At 47.1% G+C, this 23,192-nt stretch overlaps 1 protein-coding gene across 1 annotated transcript in view; it reads left to right on the top strand.

The window, feature by feature from the left end:
* Nucleotides 1–2,644, top strand: part of LOC119934289 (upregulator of cell proliferation) — a 37,084-nt gene extending 34,440 nt beyond the window's left edge. The window contains exon 4 of the mRNA XM_038753741.1: nucleotides 2,223–2,644. Coding sequence (XP_038609669.1) covers nucleotides 2,223–2,506 — 284 coding nt within the window. The 3' untranslated portion in view covers nucleotides 2,507–2,644. The remainder of the gene's footprint in view (nucleotides 1–2,222) is intronic.
* The last annotated feature ends 20,548 nt before the right edge of the window (nucleotides 2,645–23,192 follow it).

Below are 23,192 nucleotides of genomic sequence, written 5' to 3'. Positions count from 1 at the left end.
GGACACGGTCCTCCGTCTCCCATGAGACTCACAGTCTCAATCCCCATTTGAGGTAACTGAGGCACAGAAAAGTGAAGGGACTTGTCCAAGGTCACACAGCAGACAAGTGGCCGGGATTCAAACCCAAGATATTCCGATTCCCGCGCTGCTTTGGACCTGTGGATGTAGCTGGTGACCGCTGTTGGAGGTCGCCGGGGCTTCCGTGAGCTCTGTCCCGGTGGTCTGAGGCCTCTGGAAAGGACAGATCCAGTGTCCTTGGGCCTGGAGCTTGTTATGGGCAGGGATTGTGTCTGTTTATTGTTGTATAGGGATTGTGTCTGTTTATTGTTGTATTGTTCTCTCCCAAGCGCTTAGTACAGTGCTCTGGACACAGTAAGCACTCAATAAGTGCAATTCAATGAGTAATTGAATGAATGAAGTTGCATGTCGGGGGGCCCATGTTGAACATCATGACCACCACCTCCTCCATAAATAATAATAATCTGGGATTATTATTATTATCTCCGGATCTCTGAGGAGAAGAGGTCAGCCGGCCAGGGAAGAGGGCTCCGTCCTGAGAGGGAGAGGGCAGACCACTGGAAGGCCTTCCCAGACTGAGCCCCTTCCTTCCTCTCCCCTTCGTCCCCCTCTCCATCCCCCCCCATCTTACCTCCTTCCCTTCCCCACAGCACCTGTATATATGTTTGTACATATTTAATACTCTATTTATTTATTTTACTTGTCCATATCTATTCTATTTATTTTATTTTGTTAGTATGTTTGGTTTTGTTCTCTGTCTCCCCCTTTTAGACTGTGAGCCCACTGTTGGGTAGGGACTGTCTCTCTATGTTGCCAACTTGTTCTTCCCAAGCGCTTAGTACAGTGCTCTGCACACAGTAAGCGCTCAATAAATACGATTGATTGATTGATTTCAGGCTTCTGGGAAATCCCCTTGGGCTACCGATGCCCCTGGCATCAGTTTGGCTTAGTGGAAGGAGCAGGGGCTTGGGAGGCGTAAGATTTGGGTGTTCATGCTGGTCTGTCCCTGGGCCTGCTGGGCGATCCTTTAGCAAGTCACTTTGCTTCTCTGTGCCTGTTTCCTACTCAATCAATCAATCAATCGTACTTATTGAGCGCTTACTATGTGCAGAGCACTGTACTAAGCACTTGGGAAGTACAAATTGGCAACATACAGAGACAGTCCCTACCCAACAGTGGGCTCACAGTCTAAAAGGGGGAGACAGAGAACAAAACCAAACATACTAACAAAATAAAATAAATAGAAATAGAATAGATATGTACAAGTAAAATAAATAAATAAATAAATAGAGTAATAAATATGTACAAACATATATACAGGTGCTGTGGGGAAGGGTTATAATACTTGGTGCTCCCTACCTGACAGGGGTGGTGTGTGGATTAAGTGAAACAATTCCCGTAGCAGTGCTCTGGAAAAAACAAACGGGCTCTAAAAATTCAAGGCTGGACCCCAATTCAGGAACTCTGATGGGTAGCTGGGGCAGTCTGCTCACTTCCCCCCTCCTTTGGGGTCCCAGAGAGGACGGGACCAACCCAAGAGGCATTCGGTTGGATCTGTACCCTTTAAGCACTTGATATTCGTCTCACCCACTGCCTTATATTCATATCCTGAATTTATTTTAATCATCATCATCATCAATCGTATTTATTGAGCGCTTACTATGTGCAGAGCACTGTACTAAGCGCTTGGGAAGTCCAAATTGGCAACATATAGAGACAGTCCCTACCCAACAGTGGGCTCACAGTCTAAAAATTTTTAAATTTTTAATTTTAATTTAAAAAAAATTAAATTTAATTTAAATTTTAAAACTTAAATGTTAATTTAAATGAAATTTAAAATTTTAATTTTAAAATTTAAATTTTGATTTAAATGAAATTTAAAATTAAAATTTTAAAATGTAATTTTAAAATTCCAAAAATTTAAACGTCTGTCTCCTCTAGCCTGTAAGCTTGCTGTGGGCGGGGAACGTTTCTACCAGCCCTGTTGTATTCTCTCTTCCCAAGTGATCGTTACAGTGCGGGCCACACAGTAAGCATTCAGTAAATAGTATTGATTGATTGACTCAATCATTGACTGATTGATTCAGTCCAGGCGGACCCCCACAGAGGTGCCTAGAAGCCCCTCCAGAGCGTGGCAGAGCAGGTGGCCAGCAAGAAAAGTGTTGCGGGCAACGTGGATGTTGACTGTCCTTTGCCCGCCATAGGCAACCTGGACGGCGAGGGCGGGGCGGCGGAGCGGACTGTAGAAGACGTCTTCCTGCGCAAGTTCATGCTGGGCACCTTCCCGGGTTGCCTGGCTGATCAGCTGGTCCTGAAGCGCCGAGCCAACCAGCTGGTGATTTGTGCCCTGCTGCTGCAACGGCTGCCCCCTCACAAGCTCTACTTCCTGGTGGGCTACAGCGAGGCCCTGCTGTCGGCTTTCTACAAGTGCCCGGTCCGCCTGCACCTGCAAACCTTGCCAGCCAAGACGGTCTACAAGTACATCTAGCGTGACACCCCATATCGGGGCTCAGGACGCGGGAGGGAGGGTGGAGCGGGGCCTCCGAACAGGTTTGGGGGTACTTTACGCTCGGAACTGGTGGGCACCGCCTCCGGGCCACTAGCCAATAAAGAACTCTTGATAGTGCCCGCTGCCCTGCTTCGGTGCTTCCGGATCTCTGAGGAGAAGAGGTCAGCCGGCCAGGGAAGAGGGCTCCGTCCTGAGAGAGGGAGAGGGCAGACCACTTCTCTCCCTGCCAGCCCTTCTGGGTGGGAAGGGCTTTCAGGTCGGGATTCCCACTCCTCGACTACCGCCGCCCTCGGTCCTCTTCCACGGGTCTCGACGACGGGGTGGACGGCTCAAGGTACCTGCCCGCCCCGATCACCGGCTCTGGGTTAAGACGGGCCGGGGTTTTCTACATGGTGCCGGGGGAAGGCCGTTCTGGGACCGAGGGTTGGAATGGTGCTGCCCCTCAGCATCCCCCGCTCCCGTTTAATGGTAGCTGAGAGAGGGTTGAGTTTCTGAAAGAGATAAAAGGTGGTTCCAAGAGTGATGTATTGTGGACGAGTGTCAAGTTGAGGGTCCGCATTGATTTCTCCAAACTCCTAGCTGCTGGGCTCCCAGCAGGATTATTCTCCTTTTACTGGGCCTTCCTTTCCTTCTGTATAGACTTCCTGAACGAGCTGTAGCTCCCACCTTCCCTGTAGAGATCTCCCTATGCAGGCAGTTGACCTGCTTCCTTTCCATCCTGGGCACCTGGGGTCAGTTGGAGGGCCTTTCCCCCTTCCTGTCCATCAGGGGATGGACACAACACCAGTGCTAGGAAAACAGGCTGAGCCAAGCACCTCAAAGGGGGCTTTGTGTTTCTCACCGGGTTCTGGAACTGGATCAGCTCTGCCCAGACAGATGGCCGGTTCTGTTTCCCCGCTGCCTCCGGCCCGGTTCCCTAGGGAGCCTGTCCCTCCCCATCACTAGCCTATTTGCCTTGAGGTTCCTGCCCTTGCCCCCCCAAGTCCCCCGGATGGCCAGCCATTGAGTAAGCAGGCAGCTGAGAGCCCTGGAAACTTTAATCAGCTGTGAAGGCCTCAACCTCCCACTGCAAAGCAGGCCCGATTACTTCACTCACCCCCGATCCATCTGCGGGGAAGGCAGGCGGCCCTAGGAGACGGGCACTCCCTCCCTCTGGAGTGAGTCACTGCTTCTGGGAAAAGCCTGCGGGCAGCCCGGCCCCCGCCTGCAGCCCTCTCCCTTCCTATTGCTTTTTCCAGTGGTTGTTTCCACTTCCTATCCCGGGTCTTCACCCCACCCCCAGAGTGGGGCACTTTTCCAGCTCCTTTTCTCCTTGCTTGAAGTGAAGCAGGGCGGCTGGGCACCCAGGAGTTGTGTGTGTCTTCCCCCTCCACAGGCATCACCAGGGCAACCTTGACCCTCTCTGCCTCTCCATCCAGTGGGGAAATTTTCCTTAGTCTAACGGTGTGACTTCGTTTTGAGAACAGGACTGAAAAAAGTGGTAGGGAATTTAGGGGGAATAGAGATCAAGGGGCAGAGGGGAGGACAAACTTCAAAGAGCTAACAGTCCAGAAAGCCACCATTTTGGGCATCTTGTCAGATGACTGGGAAAAGCGAGGTGGGGAGCCCGGGTCAAATATTGCTCCTGTGGCGTGGGTACCATCATCATCATCAATCGTATTTATTGAGCGCTTACTATGTGCAGAGCACTGTACTAAGCGCTTGGAAAGTACAAATTGGCAACAATTTGTACCAGGGTCTTTGGCCCTCCCAGCCTCATAAACTTTGATCCTAATAATAATAATGATGGCATTTATTAAGCACTTACTATATGCAAAGCACTGTTCTAAGCACTGGGGAGGTTAGAAGGTGATCAGGTTGTCCCACGGGGGGGCTCACAGTCTTAATCCCCATTTTACAGATGAGGTAACCGAGGCCCAGAGAAGTTAAGTGACGTGCCTGAAGTCACACAGCTGACAATTGGCGGAGCCGGGATTTGAACCTCTGACTCCAAAGCCCGGGCTCTTTCCACTGAGCCACGCTGCTTCTCCAAACCAAGTGGCCGGTCAGCTCTGTTGCTGGCCAGCTATGTGAAACTGTCTCTATGTGTTGCCAATTTGTACTTCCCAAGCGCTTAGTACAGTGCTCTGCACATAGTAAGCGCTCAATAAATACGATTGATTGATTGATTGATTGAAACATCGCTGCTTGGACAGGGATCGGCACCCTGGGTCTCTTGACTCCCAAAAAGAAGGGCTTGTGATGGCGTGGCAGGAGAGGGCCTGGGGGGACTGGGGGCACGGTGCGGCAGGCTGAGATTTGGAAGTTCTTTGGGGCAGGGCGTGAGGCTGGAGGCCACCCTGGAGGGCTCCTTGTTTGGGTTTTGACCTAAAATGGAAAAAGACTGTTAAATCTCCTTGCTCCAAATCCCAGAAATACCTCAAGCCTGGGAGGACACACCTGAAGTATTCAGGGCCTGAAAGTGGAAGAAGGATCAGGGTGTGGGGACCTTTGTCACCTAATGTCGATGATAATGTTTTTTCTAAAGCCCTTATTATGTGCCAGGCCCTGTACTAGATACAAGACTGTGAGACTTTTAGACCGTGAGCCCACTGTTGGGTAGGGACTGTCTCTATACGTTACCAACTTGTACTTCCCAAGCGCTTAGTCCAGTGCTCTGCACACAGTAAGCGCTCGATAAATCCGACTGATGAAGATAATCAGGTCAGACCCGATCCCTGCCCGACATGGGGCTCACAGTAGGAGGGAGGATGGATGATGAATCCCCATTTTACAGACGAGGGAGCTGGGGCCCAGAGAAGTGAAGCATCTTGCCCAAGGTCACTCAGCAGGCGAGTGGCGGAGCAGGATTAGAACCCAGTTCCACTGACCCCCAGGCCCAGACTTCTTCCACTGGGCCATGCTGCCACCCCCCTCTCTGCTGCGGCGCTGGGAGCCCGGAGCCGGTGGAAACGCCTGACTAGAGCACCTGACCATGGCTGCAGAACCAGCTGGGCCGAGGTGTGAAGAGGAGGTGACACCTCTGGGCCCGGCCGCCACCGCTGAAACCAGGTCTCCCCTCCTCCTTGGCCCCCTCTTCTTCACCTCAGAAAGACCGGGGCACCCCCAGTCCCTGCTCTGTGCCCACCCTCCCCATCCCCGTGGGCGTGGCTGGTAGCCTCCCCAAATAATAATAATAATAATGGCATTTATTAAGCGCTTACTATGTGCAAAGCACTGTTCTAAGCACTGGGGAGGTTACAAGGTGATCAGGTTGTCCCACATGGGACAACCAGTGTGGCTCAGTGGAAAGAGCACGGGCTTTGGAGTCAGAGGTCATGGGTTCAAATCCCGCTCCGCCACTTGCCCGCCGTGTGACTATGGGCAAGTCATTTAACTGCTCTGTGCCTCAGTTCCCTCATCTGTACAATGGGGATTAAGATTGTGAGCCCCCCATGGGACAACCTGATCACCTTGTAACCTCCCCAGCGCTTAGAACAGTGCTTTGCATATAGTAAGCACTCAATAAATCATCATCATCAATCGTATTTATTCAGCGCTTACGATGTGCAGAGCACTGTACTAAGCGCTTGGGAAGTACAAATTGGCAACATAGAGAGACAGCCCCTACCCAACAGTGGGCTCACAGTCTAATAAATGCCATCATCATCATCATCATCATGGGGCTCACAGTCTTCATCCCCATTTTACAGATGAGGGAACTGAGGCCCAGAGAAGTGGAGTGACTTGCCCAAAGTCACACAGCCAAGTGGCGGAGCCGGGATTTGAACCCATGACCTCTGACCCCAAAGCCCGGGCTCTTTTCCACTGAGCCACGCTGCCTCTCTCCCCTCATGGTTCTGTCCGCGGCCGCTGCTTCCAGAGAACTCAGAGGCCTCTCTGTGACTGCAGCGGGATTAATGGGGGAGTCAGACTAAAGTTTCCAGATGAGATCATCCCTTTCCGCCTTCGCCGGCCGCTTTCCACACCCAAATCCCTGCCGCCTTGGATCGGCACCTGGGAGCAGGGAGCTGAATTTGCCCGAAGGACTGAGAATGCCATCAGGCCCCGATCCCCGGGCGGGCGGACACAGAGCCGGGCCTGTCCGAGGGCTCCAAGCATAACCAGACACAGGATGTGGACACGCGGAGGGACTCACGAGGGGAGAGGCGGAGGGAAAGTGAGTAATCCTAGGGAGAAGAAAGTGAGGAGGGATTTAGTCATCGGTCGTCTTTGCTGTGGGCAGGGAAGCCAGATTTCTTGAAGAAAAATCAGGATACTTGAGTTGGCAGTCGCTCCCTAGCCTCCTCCTTCCCTTCGCTCTCAGCCTCTTGCCCTTAGCCATGCCAGCGTGTTCCCCCTGGCCCCCCCGGAGGTGCTGGTACACTCATTTTCTTAATCGATCAATCATATTTATTAAGCACTTACTGTGTGCAGAGCACTGTACTGAGCATTTGAGATATATAACAGTTCCCTCGTCTGTAAAATGGGGATTAAGACTGTGAGCCCCACGTGGGACAACCTCATCACCTTGTATCCTCTCCAGCGCTTAGAACAGTGCTTAGCACATAGTAAGCGCTTAACAAATACCATCATCATCATCATCATCAATCGTATTTATTGAGCGCTTACTATGTGCAGAGCACTGTACTAAGCGCTTGGGAAGTACAAATTGGCAACATATAGAGACAGTCCCTACCCAACAGTGGGCTCACAGTCTAAAAGGGGGAGACAGAGAACAAAACCAAACACACTAACAAAATAAAATAGAATAGAATAGATATGTACAAATAAAATAAATAAATAAATAGAGTAAAAAAATATGTACAAACATATATACATATATACAGGTGCTGTGGGGAAGGGAAGGAGGTAAGATGGAGGGGATGGAGAGGGGGACGAGGGGGACAGGAAGGAAGGGGCTCAGTCTGGGAAGGCCTCCTGGAGGAGGTGAGCTCTCAGCAGGGCCTTGAAGGGAGGAAGAGAGCTAGCTTGGCAGATGGGCAGAGGGAAGGCATTCCAGGCCCGGGGGATGACGTGGTCTGGGGGTCGATGGCGGGACAGGCGAGAGCGAGGTACGGTGAGGAGATCAGCGGTGGAGGAGCGGAGGGTGCGGGCTGGGCTGGAGAAGGAGAGAAGGGAGGTACAGAGGTAATCTGTTACCATCTTACCATCTAATCTGTTACCAGAGGTACCATCTTACCTCCTTCCCTTCCCCACAGCACCTGTATATATGTATATATGTTTGTACATATTTATCACTCTATTTATTTTGCCTGTACATACCTATTTATTTTATTTTGTTAGTATGTTTGGTTTTGTTCTCTGTCTCCCCCTTTTAGACTGTGAGCCCACTGTTGGGTAGGGACTGTCTCTAGATGTTGCCAACTTGTACTTCCCAAGCGCTTAGTCCAGTGCTCTGCACACAGTAAGCGCTCAATAAATACGATTGATGATGATGATGATGATGCCCATGACCCCCTTGGAAGGCAAGCGCTGGAGCAAGGGCACCATGGTAAAGCGAGAAAACTCGCTGCCTGCTGCTCTTCAGTTCTTATTATTAAGAATATTGATGCCATCGGGATTTTGATCAGGAGTGTAAGTCTTCTGTGATATGCAAAATTTGTTTGAACAGAATTTTTGGTTTATTGAAAGGGGACGCCGCAGAAGGATGTAATAATCAAATCTGATGCTCCGAGTACCCCGTTCCTGGAGAAACATGCTGATTACATTGTGTCATATGGATCGAAGAAAGGTGATTATGTATGTATCTATTATGTTGTCTGTCTCCCCCTTCTAGACTGTGAGCCCGTTGTTGGGTAGGGACCGTCCCTATATGTTGCCAGCTTGTACTTCCTAAGAGCTTAGTACAGTGCTCTGCACACAGTAAGCGCTCAATAAGCTCACCTCCTCCAGGAGGCCTTCCCAGACTGAGCCCCTTCCTTCCTCTCCCCCTCGTCCCCCTCTCCATCCCCCCATCCTACCTCCTTCCCTTCCCCACAGCACCTGTATATATGTATATATGTTTGTACATATTTATTGCTCTATTTATTGATTTTACTTGTACATATCTATTCTATTTATTTTATTTTGTTAGTATGTTTGGTTTTGTTCTCTGTCTCCCCCTTTTTAGTCTGAGCCCTCTGTTGGGTAGGGACTTCTCTATATGTTGCCAACTTGTACTTCCCAAGCGCTTAGTACAGTGCTCTGCACACAGTAAGCGCTCAATAAATACGATTGATTGAATAAATGCGATTGAATGAATGAATGAATGAATAAATGAATGAATAATGGAAAGAACCCAGGCCTGGTAATCAATCAGTGGTATTTACTGAGTGCTCACTATGTGCAGAGAGCAGTGTACTTAGCACCTGGGAGAGTACAACAGAAATAGGGGATACGGTCCCTGCCCATAATGAGCTTAGACTCTAGAGTGGGTTACCAACATTAATATAAATCATTTATAATGTATAATTTAAAAATACATACATAACTGCTGTGGGGTTGGGGATGGGGTGAATATCAGCGTGGCTCAGTGGAAAGAGCACAGGCTTTGGAGTCATCGATTGTATTTATTGAGCGCTTACTATGTGCAGAGCACTGTACTAAGCGCTTAATAATAATGATGGTATTTGTTAAGCACTTATTATGAGCAAAGCACTGTTCTAAGCACTGGGGAGGTTACAAGGTGATCAGGTTGTCCCATGGGGGACTCACATCTTTAATCCCCATTTTACAGATGAGGTAACTGAGGCACAGAGAAGTTAAGTGACTTGCCCAAAGTCACACAGCTGACAGTTTGGCGGAGTCGGGATTTGAACCTCTGACCTCTGACTCCAAAGCCCGTGCTCTTTCCACTGAGCCATGGCAGTTTGCCCAAGTCAGAGGTCATGGGTTCAAATCCCAGCTCCACCACTTGTCAGCTGTGTGACTTTGGGCAAGTCACTTCACTTCCCTGGGCCTCAGTTCCCTCATCTGTAAAACGGGGATAAAGACTGTGAGCCCCACGTGGGACAGCCTGATCACCTTGTAACCTCCCCAGCGCTTAGAATAGTGCTTTGCACATAGTAAGCGCTTAATAAATGCCATTATTATTATTATCAAATGTCCAAAGGTCAAAGATCGATCTCGCCGTCGATCCCTGGCCCACGTCCTACCTCTGGCCTGGAACGCCCTCGCTCCTCAAATCCGGTAAACAATCACTCTTCCCCCCTTCAAAGCCCTACTGAAGGTTCACCTCCTCCAAGAGGCCTTCCCAGATTAAGCCCTTTTTTTCTCAGCTCCCCTCCCTTCCATGTCACCTCGACTCTCTCCCTTTGCTCTTCCCCTTCTCTCCGCCCCATAGCACTTGCGTAAATATGTACATATCTATAATTCTATTTATTTATATCGATTCCTGTTTACTTGTTTTGATGTCTGCCCCGCCTCCAAGACTGTAAACCCGGTGTGGACAGGGATTATCTCTTTATTGCTGAACTGTACTTTCTAACCGCTTAGTACAGTGCTCTGCACACAGTTAAGTGCTCAATAAATACAATTGGATGAATGAATGAAAGATCTATGCACAGACGACGCGGAAGGGAGAGTGAGCCGGGACGAAGGGATTAATCGAGGAAGGCCTCTTGGAGGAGAGGGGACCTTAATAATGCTTTGAAGGTGGAGAGAGTGGTGGTCTGGCATATATGGAATGGGAGGGAATTCCAGGCTAGGGAGAGGTCACGGGAAAGGGGTCAGCGGAGAGATAGACGAGATTGGGACACAGTAAATCAGGTGATCAGTCAGTCACATTTATTGAGTGCTTACGGTGAGCAGAGCACTGTACTAAGTGCTTGGGAGGGTACAACAAAGTTGGTAGACACGTGTTCCCTGGCCACAGTGAGTTTATGTTCCTTCAGCGTCTCTCTGTCTCCTTGTCTCCTCGTCTCCTCCCACTCTGCCTCTTCCCACTAAGTCCCACGGGACCTCAACCCCCCGGCAAGCCACTTTTAGAGTAATATACAAACACATTCCCTGCCCAAAACGAGTTTAGAGTCTAGAGGGGGAGTCAGACATTAGTATAAATAAATAAAAAAGATAGGTACATAAATGATGTGGGGCTGGGAGGGGGGATGAATAAAGGGATCATGTCAGGGTGTCATGGAAAGGAGAGGGAGAAGAGGAAATAATAATTGCAATATTTGTTAAGCCACTGTACGAAGCTCTGGCGTGGATAAATACGATTGATAAATACGATTGATGATGATACAAGCAAATGAGATTGGGCACAGTCACTGTCCCACAGGGCTCAACAGTCGCAATCCCCATTTTGCAGATGAGGAAACTGAGGTGCGGATAACTGAAGTGACTCACCCAAGGTCACACAGCAGATAAGGGGTGGGGCTGGGATTAAAACCCATGACCTCTGCTTTATAGGCCCGTGCTCTATCCACTACACCATGCTGTTAAGGAGGGCTTAATCAGGGAAGGCCTCTTGGAGGAGATGTGCCATAAAGGAAGGCTTTGAAGTGGGGGAGAGTAAGCTGGCACCAGAGGAGTAGAGTGTGCAGGCTGGGCTATAGTGAGGTAAGGTAAGATGGGGCGAGCTGATTGAGTGCTTTAAACCGATAGTAAGGAGCCAGGGGACCTAGGTTTTAATCCTGGCTCCAAGATTTGCCTGCTGTGTGACCTTGGACAAGTCACTTAACTTCTCTGTGCATCAGTTTCTGCAACTGGAAAATGGGGGATGCAATAGCCCTGCTTTCCCTCCTACTTAGGCAGTGAACCCCGCATGGGACAGGGACTGTTTTTGACCTAATTAACTTGTATCTCCCCCTGCGCTCAGGACAATGGTTGGCACACAGTAAGCACTTAGGAAATACTATTCAAGAAAACCAAAAAGAGTGGCTTGCCGGGGGGTTGAGGTCCTTTGGGACTTAGTCCCCCTCTCCATCCCCCCCATCTTACCTCCTTCCCTTCCCCACAGCACCTTTATATATGTATATATGTTTGTACATATTTATTACTCTATTTATTTTACTTGTACATATCTATTCTATTTATTTTATTTTGTTAGTATGTTTGGTTTTTTCTCTGTCTCCCCCTTTAAGACTGTGAGCCCACTGTTGGGTAGGGACTGTATCTAATGTTGCCAACTTGTACTTCCATCATAATGCCATCATTATTATTATTATTATTACTTCCCAAGCGCTTAGTACAGTGCTCTGCACACAGTAAGCGCTCAATAAATACGATTGATTGATTAGTGGGAAGAGGCAGAGTGGGAGAAGAGGAGACAAGGGGACAGAGAGACGCTGATGGTACATAAACGCACTGTGGCCAGGGAACACGTGTCTACCAACTTGGTTGTACCCTCCCAAGCGCTTAGCACAATAAATGCTCAATAAATACTACCGATCGATTGATCAATTGACCGCTTCCCCTTCGAGCCTCTTCTTGGGGCCAGCTCTGGCCCAGTCCCAACTCAGAAAAGGGAAGGAAGTTAGAGGTTTCAGTCTGATGAGGAGCCATGGAAGGAGTGGAAGAGGTGGCAGATTTCTCAAGGCAGGAGTGAGGAAAGAATTTCCAAGGAGGAGGAACTGCGAGTTCCCCTCCCAGCCGGGCCCCTCGGTCACTCCTGGGCTGATTCAGGCGGCGCCGACTTCCCCCGCAGTCGCCAACCCACTGTCTCGGTGCCCAGACCCACTTCTTGGGAAGACGTGGGCCTGCCGACCTCCTTCTGCTAATTTCTTCTTTTTTACAGAGGGCCCCAAACCTTCCATTTTCCCATCTTCCCTCCCTGCTTCCTGCCTTGCAGAAGAGGAGAGGGTCACAGGATTCCAACTTCCTTCCTTCCGTCTTTCCTTCCCTTCCTTCCTTTCCCCCTCGTCCCCCTCTCCATCCCCCCCATCTTACCTCCTTCCCTTCCCCACAGCACCTGTATATATGTATATATGTTTGTACATATTTATTACTCTATTTATTTTACTTGTACATATCTATTCTATTTATTTTATTTTGTTAGTATGTTTGGTTTTGTTCTCCGTCTCCCCCTTTTAGACTGTGAACCCACTGTTGGGTAGGGACTGTCTCTATATGTTGCCAATTTGTACTTCCCAAGCGCTTAGTACAGTGCTCTGCACATAGTAAGCGCTCAATAAATACGATTGATGATGATGATTCCTTCAGGATTCTTGACGAGGGATTCTGGTGGCCAGGGAAGGGAGCTCCAGGGAGGAAACAGACTGGGGAAAGAAGGAAGAGACTTTTCTCCCCCTTTTAGACTGTGAGCCCACTGTTGGGTAGGGACTGTCTCTATGTGTTGCCAATTTGTACTTCCCAAGCGCTTAGTACAGTGCTCTGCACATAGTAAGCGCTCAATAAATACGATTGATTGATTGATTGAGGCTGACCTGGTATCTGGAAACCGACCGGAATAAGTACAAACAATGAATACGATTGACTGGCTGCCGGAAGGAGAGTGGACTCCCTTATCAGACAGCCCAGAGACAAGGGAAGAGAGAGCAGCACCATTAACAATAATAATAATAATAATAATAGCATTTATCAAGCGCTTACTATTTGCAAAGCACTGTTCTAAGCGCTGGGGAGGTTGAGAAGCAGCGTGGTGTAGTGGATAATAATAATAATAATGGTATTTGTTAAGCACTTACTATGTGCAAAGCACTGTTCTAAAAACTGGGGAGGTTCCAAGGTGATCAGGTTGTCCCACGGGGGGCTCACAATTTTAATCCCCATTTTCCAGATGAGGTAACTGAGGCACAGAGAAGTGAAGTGACTTGCCCAAAGTCACACAGCTGACAGTAGAGCCTAGGCCTGGGAATCAGAAGGCCATGAGTTCTCATCTCGGCTCTGCCACTTGTCTGCTGTGTGACCTTGGGCAAGTCAGTTTACTTCCTCTGTGCCTCAGTTACCCCATCTGTAAAATGGGGATTAAGACTGTGAGCCCTACGTTGGACAGGGACTGCGTCCGACCCGATTTGCTTGTATCCACCCCAGAGCTTAGTTCAGTGCCTGGCACATAGTAAGCGCTTAACAAATACCGTAATTATTATTATTGTTATCAGCTGGGATCAATCAATCAATGGTGTTTATTGAGCGATCACTGTGTGCAGAGCACTGTCTTAAGCGCTCGGAAGAGTCCAATACAACAGAATTGAGATGTTTGCTCTTCACTTGCACTGGAGTGGAGAGGGCAATCAAAACTGCCAGCATAACCTGGTGACAGTTTGAGAATTTAGATTCAGTCTGGACTGAAGTTCAACGGAGCCACAGTGCTGACCACCCTCATTCATTCATTCATTCATTCAATCATTTATTGAGTGCTTACTGTGTGCAGAGCACTGTACTAAGCGCTTGGGAAGTACAAATTGGCAACATATAGAGACGGTCCCTACCCAACAACGGGCTCACAGCCTATAAGGGGGAGACAGACAACAAAACAAAACACGTAGACAGGTGTCAAAATCGTCAGAACAGATAGAATTAAAGCTCTACGCACATCATTAACAAAATAAATAGAATAGTTAATATGTACAAATAAAATAGAGTAATAAATCTGCCCAGTCTTGGACCCACTACGGACCTCAGCCAAGCCAATCCCCTCCTCAACACCCCTTTGGGCATTTGAAAATTGCGGCACCCTCAATCCCGCAGCACTTGTGTACATATCTGAACAATATTTATTTATTTACATCAATGTCTGTCTCCCCCTCTAGACTGTAAGCTCGTTATCATCAATCGTCATCAGTCGTATTTATTGAGCGCTTACTATGTGCAGAGCACTGTACTAAGCGCTTGGGAAGTACAAATTGGCAACATATAGAGACAGCCCCTACCCAACAGTGGGCTCACAGTCTAAAAGTTATGGGCAGGGAACGTGTCTGCTAATTCTTTTGTACTCTCCCAAGCGCTTAGTACAGTGCTCTGCCCATAGTAAGCACTCAATATATACCATTGATCGATTGACTGATAGACTGTGAGCCCACTGTTGGGTAGGGACTGTCTCTATATGTTGCCAACTTGTACTTCCCAAGAGATTAGCTGTGCACACAGTAAGCACTCAATAAATACGATTGATCGATTGATTGATAGATCAAGACCTGATCATACTTCACCCCAGCCTCCCTGGGTGAGGCGAGGGAGAATGGATGATGGCAGGCTCTCCAAATGATGCCTCAAAGTTGAACTGAAATGAGGCGACCCTTTAAAGAGGCTGTGAAATGTAGTCTCTGCCAACATGAGGTGACAGATGGATGCCAGGAGACAATGGCACCGGGCACAGCAGCCTCAAACGTTGCAACCAGGACAGGATTGGACTGGAGGATCGCTTCCAGCCGAGGCTCCGAGGGGAATGTGGGATTAAAGAATGAAATGGCAAATGACACCATCATCATCAATCGTATTTATTGAGCGCTTACTATGTGCAGAACACTGTACTAAGCGCTTGGGAAGTACAAATTGGCAACATATAGAGACAGTCCCTACCCAACAGTGGGCTCACAGTCTAAAAGGGGGAGACAGAGAACAAAACCAAACATACTAACAAAAAAAAATTGAATAGATATGTACAAATAAATTCAATAAATAAATAAATAGAGTAAAAAAATAGGTACAAACATATAGACATATATACAGGTGCTGTGGGGAAGGGAGGGAGGTAAGATGGGGGGATGGAGAGGGGGACGAGGGGGAGAGGAAGGAAGGGGCAGGCACCAGCAAGTGTGTCAGCACAACAGGCAGTCAGACAAGTCATCCATGAGCCTTTGGGTAAAATTCACCCCTGATGGCGTCATCCTTCACGGCGTCATCCGTCTTTTAGACTGTGAGCCCACTGTTGGGTAGGGACTGTCTCTATATGTTGCCAACTTCTACTTCCCAAGCGCTTAGTACAGTGCTCCGCACACAGTAAGCGCTCAATAAATACGATTGATTGATTGATCTTAATCCCCATTTGACAGATGAGGTCACTGAGGCACAGAGAAGTGAAGCGACTTGCCCGAAGTCGCACAGCTGACAACGGGCGGAGCCGGGATTTGAACCCATGACCTCTGACTCCAAAGCCCGCTCTTTCCACTGAGCCACGTTGCTTCTCTATGAATTTATTATTTTATTTTGTTAGTATGTTTGGTTTTGTTCTCTGTCTCCCCCTTTTAGACTGTGAGCCCACTGTTGGGTAGGGACTGTCTCTATATGTTGCCAATTTGTACTTCCCAAGTGCATAGTACAGTGCTCTGCACATAGTAAGTGCTCAATAAATGCAATTGATGATGATGATGATGATGATGAATTTATTACTCTATTTTATTTGTGCATATTTATTCTATTTTATTTTGTTAATGTTTTGTTTTGTTCTCTGTCTCCCCTTTCTAGACTGTGAGCCCACTGTTGGGTAGGGACTGTCTCTATATGTTGCCAACTTGTACTTCCCAAGCGCTTAGTACAGTGCTCTGCACACAGTAAGCGCTCAATAAATACGATTGATTGATTGATCCTTGAATATGAAGGACAATAAGTACCTGCAAGGCCCTTTGATCCTTAGAGAGCTTCGTTGTGCTAGATGACAAAGCTCTTAAGCCTTAGAGGTGCTGGTGGAGCCATAGCTCTTGACTTGGTGCCAAGCCCAACCAGTCTCTAAAATCAAAACAATAAGGCTTTGAAAGTGGGGAGAATGATCACCCGTCGGATATTCATTCATTCAGTCGTATTTATTGAGCGCTTACTGTGTGCAGAGTACATATATACCTGTATATATGTATATATGTTTGTACATATTTATTACTCTATTTATTTATTTTACTTGTACATATCTATTCTATTTATTTTATTTTGTTAGTATGTTTGGTTTTGTTCTCTGTCTCCCCCTTTTAGATTGTGAGCCCACTGTTGGGTAGGGACCGTCTCTAGATGTTGCCAATTTGTACTTCCCAAGTGCTTAGTACAGTGCTCTGCACACAGTAAGCGCTCAATAAATACGATTGATGATGATGATGATGATGATGATGCAGAGCACTGTACTAAGTGCTCGGGAAGTACAAGTTGGCAGCATATAGAGACGGTCCCTACCCAACAGCGGGCTCACAGTCTAGAAGGGGGAGACAGATGACAAAACAAACCATATTAACAAAATAAAATACATAGAATAAATAGAATTAAGGGCTTACTATGTGCAAAGCACTGCTCTAAGCGCCGGGGAGGTTACAAGGTGAGCAGGTTGTCTCACGGGGGGCTCACAGTCTTCATCCCCATTCCACAGTTGAGGGAACTGAGGCCCAGAGAAGTGAAGTGACCTGCCCAAAGTCACACAGCTGACAGTTGGCAGAGCCGGGATTTGAACCCGTGACCTCTCACTCCGAAGCCCGGGCTCTTTCCACTGATCTTCTCTGTACCTGGCTCAGTGGAAAGAGCACAGGCTTTGGAGTCAGAGGTCACAGGTTCAAATCCGGCTTCGCCAATTGTCTGCTGTGTGACCTTATGATGAGAGAGGGCTGTCCAGGCTAGAGGCAGACTCCCCCTTCTAGACTGTGAGCCCACTGTTGGGTAGGGACCGTCTCTATATGTTGCCAACCTGGACTTCCCAAGCGCTTAGTACAGCGCTCTGCACACAGTAAGCGCTCCGTAAATACGATTGAATGGATGAATGAATGAATGAAAACACTTTCTGGCCCATTCCCCTTTTCACTACCTCCCGTTTTAACCACCCAGAAAGGAGAGTCACGAGAAGCAACATGGCCTAACGGTTAGAGCACAGGCCTTGGAGTCAGAAAGACCTTGGTTCTAATCCTGGCTCTGCCACGTGTCTGCTGCTGTGCGACCTTGGGTAACCCACTTAACTTCTCTGTGCCTCAGTTGCTTCATCTATAAAGCGGGGATTAAGAGTGGGAGCCCCATGTGAGACAGGGACTACGTCCAACCTGATCAATTTGTAGCTACCCAGCATTTAGGACGGTGCGTGGCACATAGCAAGCGCTTAGCAAGTACCGTAATTATTAATTACTATTTTGATTCCAGAGAAAAGGCTCCCCCGGGCTCCGCAGTTCAACATTTAGCGGTCTTCTCTGGCTGGAGGCTGTTGCTTCTGACCTCTTATCTCCCAAGCTGCAGCTTAAAAACTCATCTCTCGGTGCCCCACCTCCCGATCGGCAGACTCTGCAGAATTCCCATGTCGGGGTTGGGGGAGGATGGGGGGTGGCAATTAAAGAGGGCCCAGGGTGAATTGGGTGGAGATGGGAGAAAGTTGATTCTTTACTCATTCAGGGGGTGGCAATTAAAGAGGGCCCAGGGTGAATTGGGTGAAGATGGGAGAAAAGGGAAAGTTAATTTTTACCCATTCACAACCTCTCATAAATGGTAATTGAATAATAATAACAGTAACGACAATAATAATAAAAATTACGGTATGTGTTAAGCCCTTACTATGTGCCAGGCACTGTACTAAGCACTGAGGGTAGATAGATACAATAATAAGGATGGCATTTATTTAGCGCTTATTATATGCAAAGCACTGTTCTTTGCACCCAAGTACAAGGTACCCGAATCACAAGGGACCTGTGACGCCTCGGGTTGTCACAGTCTGTGTTCCACATGGGGCTCAAAGTCTTAATCCCTATTCTACCGATGACATCACCTAGGCACAGAGAACTGAAGTGACTTCCCCAAGGTCACACAGCAGACACGTAGTAGAGGCGGGATTCGGCTCCCAGGCCTGTGATCTTTCCGCTAGGCAAGGCAGCTTCCCATATTATCGCCCTTTCCAGAGTGTTTGGTACAGTGCTCTGCCCATTGTAAAGTGTTCCAAAAATACTACTGATTGATTGATTGGCTGAGAACCTGTAGCTGACATGAGGGAAAGGAAGGGCAGAGGTCAAAGAGCAGAAAGGGACCCAAGGGTGTGCCCCATCATCGGGTGCCACCTCAGGACGGCGGCACGCTAATTATCCCAGGCTCTCAGAGTCATCAGGCCCTGTCCAGGATGAATTTTCTTTAACTGCAAGCTGGAATTTGGCCCAGTGCCCCAGACCTGTATTTCTCCACGTTTTAGATCTCATTTGTAATCCACTGCATTATCACTACCTCACCTGCAATTCTGAGCAGGGCTTAGGGCTAGGGCGTGTTGGTAACCGTGTCCCGTCTCCTTTTTTTGGCTGACTTTTTAAGTGTCTGCAAGGCTGGATTATGTAACGATACCTGGAATTGGTTCAGGCTGCCTTCCGAATCCTCTCCGGGCTCTGTCGTAGCTCTGCACTCTCAAGATCTCCTTGGAAGGGAGAGCGAGTTGTTTTTCCCATTTTACTACCAAGGCGATCCGGGCTTAATGGAGGGGACGTTAGTCAGTGGAATTTATGGAGCGTCTCTGAATTAGATGCTGGGGGAGTGGCAGACGATCACGCCACGATCCTTGTACTTGAGAGGTTTACGGTGTAATGAGGGGAAGAGGACAAACCCAGAAACATAATCATACATAAAAGCCGTAAGAAATCAGGCAGCTGTCACCCAGATGACCGAAAGATATGCACGCAGCACTGATGTATATATATCATCATCATCATCAATCGTATTTATTGAGCGCTTACTGTGTGCAGAGCACTGGACTAAGCGCTTGGGAAGTACAAGTTGGCAACATATAGAGACGGTCCCTACCCAACAGTGGGCTCACAGTCTAGAAGGGGGAGAGAGAGAACAAAACCAAACATATTAACAAAATAAAATAAATAGAATAGATATGTACAAGTAAAATAAATATGTTCAATCAATCAATCGTATTTATTGAGCACTTACTGTGTGCAGAGCACTGGACTAAGCGCTTGGGAAGTACAAGTTGGCAACATATAGAGACGGTCCCTACCCAACAGTGGGCTCACAGTCTAAAAGGGGGAGACAGAGCACAAAACCAAACATCCTAACAAAATGAAATAAATAGAATAGATATGTACAAGTAAAATAAATATGTTCAATCAATCAATCGTATTTATTGAGCACTTACTGTGTGCAGAGCACTGTAGTAAGCGCTTGGGAAGTGCAAGTTGGCAACATATAGAGACAGTCCCTACCCAACAGTGGGCTCACAGTCTAAAAGGGGGAGACAGAGCACAAAACCAAACATCCTAACAAAATGAAATAAATAGAATAGATATGTACAAGTAAAATAAATAGAGTAATAAATATGTACAAACATATATCCAGATAATAATATCTATCCTCAGGACTTAGAAATAGTCAATTATTAATCCGATTCCGACATTCATCCTGCTCCCTGCCACATCCTCATTCTTCCTCTCGCTCCCTCAGTTTGGGAGTCATTTAAGTCTGGCGGGTCGCGTTAGATTGCAACCCGCTGGAGGGCAGGGACTGTGTGCTGGCGTCCGGCGGTCCTCAGTAAATATTCTGGTCCCGCGCCGTCTAGTTCAGACACGCACCTGAGGCCTTCCGTGGGGGAAGCCATGGAAGGAAGTGTGACTTTACCTCCCCGAGGACACAGATGGGCTGGGCATGTTCTCTGTGTGTGATACTGTGATACTGTGATACTTTTAGACTGTGAGCCCACTGTTGGGTAGGGACTGTCTCTATGTGTTGCCAATTTGTACTTCCCAAGCGCTTAGTACAGTGCTCTGCACATAGTAAGCGCTCAATAAATACGATTGATTGATTGATACTGTAATCCCTGCCTCCAGGGGAGTGGAACCTGATCTGAAACTGAACTTCCTCTTCCCTCCCTTCCTCCAGCTGGCAGGTGCCAGCATTCAAAGGTACAGAGGCCAGAAGCGTTGGCACCGGGGCCCTGGGAGATGCTGCCCCTCCCTCCCAGTTTGGTCCTCTCCAAAATCAGAATATTAATAGTAATAATAATCAATCAATCAATCGTATTTATTGAGCGCTTACTATGTGCAGAGCACTGTACTAAGTGCTTGGGAAGTACAAATTGGCAACACATAGAGACAGTCCCTACCCAACAGTGGGCTCACAGTCTAAAAGGGGGAGACAGAGAACAGAACCAAACATACCAACAAAATAAAATAGGATAGAAATGTACAAGTAAAATAAATAAATAAATAAATAGAGTAATAAATATGTACAACCATCTATACATATATACAGGTGCTATGGGGAAGGGAAGGAGGTAAGATGGGGGGATGGAGAGGGGGACGAGGGGGAGAGGAAGGAAGGGGCTCAGTCTGGGAAGGCCTCCTGGAGGAGGTGAGCTCTCAGCAGGGCCTTGAAGGGATAATAATACTAATGAGAGATGCTGCCCCTCCCTCCCAGTTTGGTCCTCTCCAAAATCAGAATATTAAAAGTAATAAGAATAATACTAATGAGAGATGCTGCCCCTCCCTCCCAGTTTGGTCCTCTCCAAAATCAGAATATTAATAGTAATAATAATAATACTAATGAGAGATGCTGCCCCTCCCTCCCAGTTTGGTCCTCTCCAAAATCAGAATATTAAAAGTAATAAGAATAATACTAATGAGAGATGCTGCCCCTCCCTCCCAGTTTGGTCCTCTCCAAAATCAGAATATTAATAGTAATAATAATAATACTGAGAGATGCTGCCCCTCCCTCCCAGTTTGGTCCTCTCCAAAATCAGAATATTAATAGTAATAATAATAATACTAATGAGAGATGCTGCCCCTCCCTCCCAGTTTGGTCCTCTCCAAAATCAGAATATTAATAGTAATAATAATAATACTAATGAGAGATGCTGCCCCTCCCTCCCAGTTTGGTCCTCTCCAAAATCAGAATATTAATAGTAATAATAATAATACTAATGAGAGATGCTGCCCCTCCCTCCCAGTTTGGTCCTCTCCAAAATCAGAATATTAAAAGTAATAATAATAATACTAATGAGAGATGCTGCCCCTCCCTCTCAGTTTGGTCCTCTCCAAAATCAGAATATTAAAAGTAATAATAATAATACTAATGAGAGATGCTGCCCCTCCCTCCCAGTTTGGTCCTCTCCAAAATCAGAATATTAATAGTAATAATAATAATACTAATGAGAGATGCTGCCCCTCCCTCCCAGTTTGGTCCTCTCCAAAATCAGAATATTAAAAGTAATAATAATAATACTAATGAGAGATGCTGCCCCTCCCTCTCAGTTTGGTCCTCTCCAAAATCAGAATATTAAAAGTAATAAGAATAATACTAATGAGAGATGCTGCCCCTCCCTCCCAGTTTGGTCCTCTCCAAAATCAGAATATTAATAGTAATAATAATAATACTAATGAGAGATGCTGCCCCTCCCTCCCAGTTTGGTCCTCTCCAAAATCAGAATATTAAAAGTAATAATAATAATACTAATGAGAGATGCTGCCCCTCCCTCCCAGTTTGGTCCTCTCCAAAATCAGAATATTAATAGTAATAATAATAATACTAATGAGAGATGCTGCCCCTCCCTCCCAGTTTGGTCCTCTCCAAAATCAGAATATTAATAGTAATAATAATAATACTAATGAGAGATGCTGCCCCTCCCTCCCAGTTTGGTCCTCTCCAAAATCAGAATATTAAAAGTAATAAGAATAATACTAATGAGAGATGCTGCCCCTCCCTCCCAGTTTGGTCCTCTCCAAAATCAGAATACTAATAGTAATAATAATACTACTAATGGCATTTGTTAAGCGCTTACTATGTGCAGAGCACTGTTCTGGGGAGGTTACAAGGTGATCAGGTTGCCCCACAGGGGGCTCACAGTCTTCATCCCCTATTGTACAGATGAGGGAACTGAGGCCCAGGGAATAATAATAATAATAATAATAATAATAATAATAATTGGCATTTGTTAAGCGCTTACTATGTGCAGAGCACTGTTCTGGGGAGGTTACAAGGTGATCAGGTTGTCCCACAGGGGGCTCACAGTCTTCATCCCCTATTTTACAGATGAGGGAACTGAGGCCCAGGGAACAATAATAATAATAATAATAATAATAATAATAATAATAATAATTGGCATTTGTTAAGCGCTTACTATGTGCAGAGTACTGTTCTGGGGAGGTTACAAGGTGATCAAGTTGTCCCACATGGGGCTCGCAGTCTTCATCCCCCATTTTACAGATGAGGGAACTGAGGCCCAGGGAACAATAATAATAATAATAATAATAATAATTGGCATTTGTTAAGCGCTTACTATGTGCAGAGCACTGTTCTGGGGAGGTTACAAGGTGATCAAGTTGCCCCACATGGGGCTCGCAGTCTTCATCCCCCATTTTACAGATGAGGGAACTGAGGCCCAGGGAATAATATTAATAATAATAATAATTGGCATTTGTTAAGCGCTTACTATGTGCAAAGCACTGTTCTAAGCACTGGGGAAGTTACAGAGTGATTAGGTTGTCCTACGGGGGGTTCACAGTCTTAAGCCCCATTTTACAAATGAGATAACTGAGGCACAGCGAAGTGAAGTGACTTGCCCAAGGCCACACAGCTGACAAGTGGTGGAGCCGGGATTTGACTCCTCTGACTCCAAAGCCTGTGCTCCTTCCACTGAGCCACGCTGCTTATCTACGTTTGTACATATTTATTACTCTATTTATTGATTTATTTTACTGGTCCGTATTTATTCTATTGATTTTATTTGGTTTATATGTTTTGCTTTGTCGTCTGTCTCCCCCACCAGACTCTGAGCCCGCTGTTGGGTGGGTGGGGACCGTCTCTATATGTTGCCAGCTTGGACTTCCCAAGCGCTTAGTACAGTATATAT

The sequence above is a fragment of the Tachyglossus aculeatus genome, chromosome 11 (assembly GCF_015852505.1).
Source record: "Tachyglossus aculeatus isolate mTacAcu1 chromosome 11, mTacAcu1.pri, whole genome shotgun sequence".
NCBI classification, from domain to species: Eukaryota; Metazoa; Chordata; class Mammalia; order Monotremata; family Tachyglossidae; genus Tachyglossus; species Tachyglossus aculeatus.
The sequence above is the reverse complement of the archived record's forward strand: the minus strand, read 5'-3'. Positions and strand labels throughout refer to the sequence as shown.